The sequence below is a fragment of the Trachymyrmex cornetzi genome, unplaced genomic scaffold, assembly GCF_001594075.2.
Source record: "Trachymyrmex cornetzi isolate Tcor2-1 unplaced genomic scaffold, Tcor1.1 scaffold680, whole genome shotgun sequence".
Classification (NCBI taxonomy): domain Eukaryota; kingdom Metazoa; phylum Arthropoda; class Insecta; order Hymenoptera; family Formicidae; genus Trachymyrmex; species Trachymyrmex cornetzi.
Genome location: NW_017300004.1, coordinates 56,971 through 65,773, shown reverse-complemented (window position 1 = coordinate 65,773; position 8,803 = coordinate 56,971). Strand labels below are relative to the sequence as shown.

Here is an 8,803-nt window from a genome sequence, read left to right as displayed (position 1 = left end):
ATTAACAATTCCTTCAATTGCCAACTCAATAGGTATATTAGTGTACATTGAAATTATGTCAAAAGAAACCAATTTAAAGTTAGAATCTAGTGGTCTACCACTTAATTTTTCGACCAATTCAAAGCTATTTTCAATATACCCCAATTTCTTTTTGTTAAAGCATTTGTCTAGAATGTTTTTCAAAAAATTTGCTAATGGCAAGGTAGGACTGTCAACACAGCTGACAATCAACCTCAGCGGTGAATTCAATTTATGGATCTTTGGCAGGCTATATATTCTAGGTATGTTTCCATCCGTAACCAACAATCTTTTATATAAATCTTGCTCAATGTATTTTTTGTTTTTTAATACTAAAAGACGATTCCTAATGTCATTACATAATTTATTAAGCGGGTCTTTGTTTATTAATTCGTAAGTATCTGTGTCAGCAAGTAAATTATACATTTTCTCTTTGTATTCATTATGATTTAAAATCACTGTTGTATTGCCCTTGTCAGCCCTAGTTATTAAGATGTCCGGATTATTTTTAATAAAATCTTTCACATGTTTCGAATTACTCTTAATGAAATTAGAATAATTATATTCATGTTTATTATTTAAATTATTGCATAAAATAGCAGAAGTGTTATTTCTAATGGAATTTTTTTCATTTTCGTCCAATTTTAAAATATTTAATTCCGTGTTTTTAATAAACTCAATAGTGATTATGTCTTTCTGGTTTGTGTCAAAAGGTAAATTAAATTTTTGACCAAGTTGCAAAATTTTTTCAACATCTGTAGGAATAATAGTATTAGTCATGTTAACAATCCAGTCTTTATTAATTTGGTTGAAATCATAGCAAGAATTAAAATTATTTTGATCGATATTAACGTTGAAAGAATTAATACTATTTGTAGCTCCAAAGGAATCTTCACTATCAGAGACATCATTCTCTGATGTAGATATTCTCTGAATATCACAAGGTGTGTTATTTGTAAAACAACTATTATCACGAGAAGAATTTAAAACAATGTTATACTTAATAGGTTTAATACTTTTTCTAAATTTCAGTCTGAGATTATTAACTTTCTTATTCATTAATATTCTTGTTAATCTTATTCTTGTTAAATTGGTAAATTTTACTTCTTTCCATGACTGGTGAAGAAATCAAATCAATAGAAAGAAATAAGTTTAAGGTATTTATTTTTTATAATAACAATTTGTTCACAAAGAAATTTATGTATAAGAGTAGTATGTTTTCTAGCCTTGGAACTTAAACTTAGAGAAAAATTTCGAAATATGACAAGGATCAATTTTTCTGTAATAAATTAAATATCGATGTACAATTTTACAATTTATAACGAAGATACAACAAGACCTGGATATGCGCAATCACAGAAATTACGATTTTTATTAATAAGGTTCAACTAATTAAGAATTTGCATTCTATCATTGTATAATCATCTCATTGCAATCATGTTAGGTTTAATGTAATTAAATTGGCTCATACATACAAATTGTTACTGATGAAGACCATATTAAAGGTCGAAACGTCTAGACTTTTATATTGATAATAATGTTATGGCATAGTTCTGTATTGTAATAGAATAAACGTTGCCCTATTAGACATGTTATCTAATATATAAATCTTTCACTCATTCCTTCGAGTGTGTGATTATATGCTCTAATTTTATATTAACTTTTTATAATTATTATTTGTCTTGTAATGATGGTGTACAGACGCTTTCAACCACTTCTATTCCGAGTGCACAACGCTTTCAATCACTTCTATTCCGAATTTACAGACGTTTCCGATCATTTCTATTCAAACTGTACAGGCGCTTCCGACTACTTCTATTATATTTATACAGTACCATATACGTATATCACACATGACTCCATCACAGAACAAATAGTTCCAACTACCAATGCGAGTTTTAGAAATGAAAATAATAATACAGACATACCAAAATTGACTTTGGAGCTCACACGTATCCGCAGAATGAAATTGATTATGTAGAACAGCAATTACAATCTCACAATAATACGAATAATCAGCAAAAAAATTATTGATATTTTGCACAATTTACTCGATAAACAATTTTTCATGCATGTAAAATTTTCGGAAATATACTAAATATTATACACGTACGATTCCCTTATAAAAATTTTTCACCGTTTTTAGCCCGTTTTTAGTCCGCAAACGGTTAATTTGAGTGGTGAAAACGTGCATTTTACTCAATGAGTATGACTCCGTTTTTAAGTCGCAAACAGGAACTTTTTCGTAAAAATGAGTGGTTAAAACGGATTGCACTCGTGCAGGACACGAGTATATCTGAGTGGTAAAAACGTATATACATTACGAGTATCAGGCTGCTCCTCGCCCTGATGAAGTGGACTGCAAGGTTCACGAAACGTTGGCATTCCAAGAATGGATTTGAACACGGAGAAAACCCGCGAAACACAAGATTGTCACATTACGAGTATTTTTGAGTGGTAAAAAACGTAAATTTGAGATGAAAAAACGTATACGAGTACAAAATATACTTATTTAGCACTCGTCACTCACATTGCATGTTTTCACCACTCGAAATTACTCGTCGTAAGGCATAACCGATAGCACGAGAAAATCAGCTCCGCTCCTGTCGAGATTCGAACTGAGGCCTGGTCTCCAAGTCTGCTCTATGAGGCTGCCACTTTTCCACTGAGCCACACAACTCCTATGTCGATATTCGCTTACTTATTTACCTCTTACATGAAAGATTATAATATTAATTATTATATAGTACACTATTAGAATTAGTTGGGACGAGCATGGAATCGTGACTATAGATGGTAACGTCGTGAAAGATTCGAATATCGCCGACTTGATAAACGACGCGATGCGCGAGAGAAAAACTGTGAAAGCAGTAGGTAGAAATCAGTTCGCGCGATTACTCCGTGCGTTGAACATACCTTCTGCGCAGGTGAGAAATAAAAAATTATTGTCCTCGCACGGTGTTAGTGTAAACAGCGTAAAACTTCGACCTCAGACGAGTTCCACGCTTTTTATATCGAAAGCCTGAGTTCCACGCCGATTGTATCGTGAGCGCGAGAAAAGAGAAAAACGTAAAAATTACGAACGAGAAAGAAACGAGGAAAATTCGCTGATTCTTTCTCGTACACGAAAAACTGATACCCCCACATCTTACAAACGGGAAAAAATCGGTTACTCGGTTGGAAAAAACTAAGATAATACGATGGCGTTTGAAAAATTATACTACAATCCGTCGCATTATGCGAGCTATTCGGCGGTGGATAATCTAACTCGTGCTCCCGGATAGCCAAGCGTGATATAACATATTGTGCAAACTAATGCATTGCATATGTTGTTACATATTTGTTGTACATTGATTTTTTTTTTTTGAGATTCTCGCGGGCCATATCGGACTCTTCAGACTGCTTATGCCGTCTTATTCTCAACTTTAGTAAAGCTTGCAACAGGCATTTCTGAATTCGGATTCTCGCACCTTCTCACGACCCGCGCAGGCGCTTTGTCCCTCCTGCGCCTCATCCCTCCTATCCTAGCGAAGCACGCTGCTCCGCTCAGCTCTGGGCACTCGGTCGCGTGGTTATCTAGTCGGAGCATCCTGCTCCGGCTCTGGCGCTCCAGTCGGCAAAACCGCTTTTTCGTTTTGTTTGGTGCATCATTATATATTATATACTTTTTCTCGGAAGACAATTTTTCCGACGTGATCTGACCGTATCAACCTCCTTTTGTTACTCGAAGGCGGGAGCCATTAATTAAAGAAGAAGAAGAAGAACCCCTGAATGGAGCAATCGAGTTGATGGCGAGGTTAATCACCTACAAGAGAACTTTAAGAATGACAATAAAGTAAATAGTTGTGTGTGAAGTGGGAAAACACATACGTGGTACGTTTTTTAAAACGATCGGTAATTATTGATTTAAATAATTTAAGTTGATAAATAATAGTTGAACAGTATTTGAAAGGCTCAACCTTGGTAAATGTTTTTTTTTTAGAATTTTTCATATAATGTTTTAGATTTTCTCTAAGTTCAGAATTTTTTATAATTTTACCAGTTCGAAAGCAAGCGTGTATCTCTTAATTATATAACCTGATTTTATATGGTGTAACACCAAAGACATAGAGAATGGACTGCGCGATTCGTGTATCAAAATGGTCGATAGGGATGAGAGAGAGGGACCGTGGCAGACGGCCATTTCTATTTCTTTCCATTCAATGGTGTAATGGGAGAGAGAATGAGAGGGAGATTGGCCGTCTCCCACGGTCCCTCTCTCTCATTATTATCGACCACATTTGATACACTACTTAGATATGGATCGCGCAGTCCATATTCTTTAAATCTTTGTGTAACATTAGCTGAAAATAAATTAAATATAGCTCTTTTCTTTTGACAGGTTTTGATTACTATAGCACAAAATGTGACACTTAAGTTGTTGAAAGCATTAGAGTGTACAAAATGGAGAAAGTTATACCAATGAGTTGGTTGAACCAAATACTATTAATTTTTAGTATAGCAGCTGTAATGTTATCCTTGATTGTACAAGGGTGGATAGATGTCACACCTCTGCCAATATACATTTCTGTCTCTTGGGCAGTATTTATTACAATTATATCTATATGGATGAGTTGTTATTTGCTACGTCTCACGCTGAAAGCCAACAGTCCGATTCCTTTAAAATTTATAAACAAGTGGATATACAAAAAACTAGTGAATCAGTTAAGTTCAGAATTTTCTGTAAATAAAGATGAAAGTATAGAGGTCATTTACAAGAGTCATAGTGAGAACCAAAAGAACTTGAATTCTGCAGAAGATAGTGTTACATGCAATAATGATGCAACGTTTAATACCTGCAAGGAAAGCCCTTTGACAAGAAAAAAAAAGCTGAACATAACAGAAATAACGCGAGAGATTAACGCAAAGTATGTAGAAATGTGGTATAGGAATATAAGTAATGACAGATCATTCCCTGATGAAGCACAGAACTTATTGAGCAAGTTCTTGACCAGGCTGGTTTGGAAAACTAGTCTCGTAGATAAGATAAAGGTTACTAATAAATTAGCAAATGTGTTATTGTTGCACTTAAAGGAATATCATAGGTATGAATATATTCATCTCAAGAATTATCTTTGCAAATCTAGCAAAGTTAATTACTTATTTATATCAGTATATATCCATATTTCCACAGAGCATTACGTAGAGTTGAAAAGGGTACTGCAACTAGCATGGAGGAAGCTTATAAATATTTACACCCTGGATCTCGCAGTACGTCGACGTTGGAGCATATGTTATATCGTTTAGTTACTGTCCTGGCACAAGAGTTTTTACAATGGGAATTAACTAGTTCATTACCATGCAAACTTTTGTTATCTATTTTAGCAAAGAGACTTTTAATAACAATAGACACAATAAGTTGCCCAGATTGGTTAATTGAGAATATGTTAATATTATTGGAAGCTCCATCAAACGAAGTTGATAGTGTCATTGCTCCAGTTAAACAAAATATCAATGTAAATTCTAATAGTAACAATATCATATAGTAATATATAGTATACAGGGTGTCCGAAAAGTGTGGAAACGGTCGAATATCTCGAGAAATACACATCGGATCAGAAATCTGAAGATACACGTATTCAATGTTTTCAAAAAAGCTATCTTTTGACATCTAACATAACCCCCCACCCCCACCCGCTGTGAGTGAAAGAGAGGGTAAGTTTAAAATTTTAAATGGGAACCCCCATTTTTATTGCAGGTTTCGCTTCTTCAGAAAAAGTTACATAAATTTTACCTATTACAAACATTTTTTTGATGACAGACGGCGCTGTAATCAGCGAAATTAAAAAATAAGTCTAAAACGTTTAAAATATCTCAAGAAATACTCAACGGAGCATATTCTCACCCTGGAGGTGGATGGGCGGGTAACTTTTCGATTTTGATTTTTTCTTTTTCTGTCAAAGACATTATACATACATACATACATATGCCCAATTACAACGAGAGACAGAATACAGAAATTTAAAGAATGGAAGAAATGTTAAGCAAATAATGAAAAAAAAAACAGAAAAAATATTAAATAATTAGTTAGAAGAAATTAAACTGATAGAAATGTTAAAAAGATAATTGTCATAAGATAAACGCAGTATGATCGCATTACTCGGTTCACACGTAATACAAATTTTGCTCGGTCTTCCGCCTTATAATGTTCGTTAAATATGTACATCGAGAAAGCCGTAATCAGGGACAGCGAGAATGTTGCATTCTGGCGGCGAGATGTTGTATCAAATAGCCGTGAAACACTTGAAAGTTCAACCATACACGAAGAGAAATTTCTAATGTTTATTCTATGGGTCACCTTCATCAAAACGACACAAGGTTCTTTCGTACGCGAATCGTACGTTTTCGTACTTTTTCAACAGGGCCGCATACTTCGTTTCCTCGAGACTCAGAAGATTTTCTGGTGGGCAAGTCGTAGCAATGAGTTCATGAATGTTCCATACTACATAATATATATGTATTCATTAGAAATGTTTTTCTGTGCAAAGAGCCCTCCGCAGATGTGAAAATATATTAGATGATGAAAGTCCCAATAATTTTATTGCACAAAATTCCAGCCTAAACATTAACTTTCTGTGTTTGAACTTTCTTACATATGTATGTATGTTTCCAAGCAAAATTTGTATTGGAAATACATACCTATCTTTTTAATATTGCATATGTGTGTATGTATTTATACCAGTTTAAGTTCTTCTAACTAATTGTTTAATATTTCTTTCGTTTTCTTCTCACTATTTGCTTAAAAATTTTTTAAAATCTTTTTTATTCAGTATTCTGTCTGTCGTTGTAATTGGGCATAATGGCTTTGACAGAAAAAGAAAAAATCAAAATCGAAAAGTTACCCGCCCATCCACCTCTAGGGTGAGAATATGCTCCGTTGAGTATTTCTTGAGATATTTTAAACGTTTTAGGTACTCTCCAAAATATGACAATAAGGACTAAACTTTCTTATCTTGTAGATTGAATTTTAGATTAAATAAAGCCTTTCTTGAAAACATCATAATACATATATTTACATATATAAATTTAGCCAGGTATACACATATATATGTATATGTATGTATATATATATATATATATATATATATATATAACACAATAATGATACATACAATAATTTAATTTTTTAGGGTACCATAAGTGTTGCTTTGAGTGATGGCATTACATCCGTGACAGCGGCTGTGATTCCACAGCAATTGCCAAAATCTGTTTCTAATTCTAGTCCAACCGCAACTAATACTAGTGAAGACAAGAATGCAGTTTTAATGGTAACTCCAGAAAGACCAACTCTGTGTTTGGAAGGTCTCTCTATAGAGCACAGAGGTCTGTGGGGAGGAAGCATAACGGACACAGATTTGGAATTAGATGAAGATAAGATATCACCGGTATACGAAGAGCCGACGGATTTTGCTACGACTATCGCTAGGCTTAGAAATTTGTTACAACAGAAATCTACAGCAACCACACCATTGTTAGTAGTGATGATGTTTAATCTCAATTACATTGCTACATAGGCCTACAAATTTCAGACATGTTGAAGAAAAATCCTATGTAATATATGAAGGAAGCCAATTTATGAATTTATCAATTCCTTGGACTGAGTTCCATACTGCAACGGACGGCTCGCAGCAATTGTACTATTGTATACAATTTGATGATGTCGAACAACGTGGGGTAGATTTATTCGAAACAACCACTGCTACAGTCAAAAGGCAATACGCTGATTTTATTCAATTGCATCTCAGTTTAGAAGAAGTAAGGTTTTTGCAACTAAAACATATTTTAAAAAGTTATATATAAATAAATTAATACAAATAAATTCAGAGCTGTAATCTAAATTTAATAACTATTATGCTCGCAAAATTCCAGATTCCATCATTAGCAAATATCATGTCGGAATTGGTATTGCCTGAGGGTGGCCGGATCGAATTGGAAATGTATTTGAAAACTTTATGTACGCGATTGGCGAACGAATGTCCGCCACAACTGCGTCACTTTCTTCGACCTAGTAGTAGCGCGGGCAAGAAAGCCGACGCAGTAGCGCCTCGTTTGGATCGATTTCTAGCCAAGACCGTGACTGGCGTCTTTAATACGTTGAAAACTGTTGTGCCAGGATTTGAACTAGATCAAGAAGAAGAGGCTTTCCCTCTACCTACTTTGATGCCCTTGTCTGACATACCCTGGAGATTTGTCGAAGATATAAAATCGGTAATGTAGAACTTGTATATATGTATAAATTATATGTATATTTTTTTTAGAAAAAAAGGTAAGTTGGAGTTAAATATAATTAGGAATTTTGATGTTTTACAACATCTTCAAAAATTAATAAAATTCTTATATTAGAATATACAATATTTTGATAAGACGTAACACATGAGTTAAATCTAATTTAAATTTTTATTTTAAATCTAATCGAAATTTTGTTTTTTAATTTTAAATTGTTTTATCTTTTATATATTATGTTATCCTAAAGGTCGTTTTAGACGAAATGATCAATGTACATCCCAGGCCAAAAGTATGGAAATATTTGCGATTGTTTCGCATTACACAACAAAAAATTTTATATCTGCGAAAAATTATCGTTCTAAAATTCAAACTTAAATTTAAGGCCCTATTTTTGTATTTTAAAATGCGTGGTCGAAAACTTCTATACGACTTTTTTTCACCGAAATATTTACTCATATAACTTCTCATGAAATGCGCAAGTGTTTCCAAACTTTTGGCCGGGAGTGTACATACGTATATA

At 33.6% G+C, this 8,803-nt stretch overlaps 1 protein-coding gene across 1 annotated transcript in view; it reads left to right on the top strand.

The window, feature by feature from the left end:
• Window positions 1–3,775: 3,775 nt before the first annotated feature.
• Window positions 3,776–8,803, top strand: part of LOC108767461 (uncharacterized) — a 17,723-nt gene continuing 12,695 nt past the window's right edge. Inside the window, exons 1-6 of the mRNA XM_018517374.1 lie at window positions 3,776–3,891; window positions 4,400–5,102; window positions 5,192–5,513; window positions 7,188–7,528; window positions 7,587–7,812; window positions 7,927–8,265. Coding sequence (XP_018372876.1) covers window positions 4,462–5,102; window positions 5,192–5,513; window positions 7,188–7,528; window positions 7,587–7,812; window positions 7,927–8,265 — 1,869 coding nt within the window. The 5' untranslated portion in view covers window positions 3,776–3,891; window positions 4,400–4,461. The remainder of the gene's footprint in view (window positions 3,892–4,399; window positions 5,103–5,191; window positions 5,514–7,187; window positions 7,529–7,586; window positions 7,813–7,926; window positions 8,266–8,803) is intronic.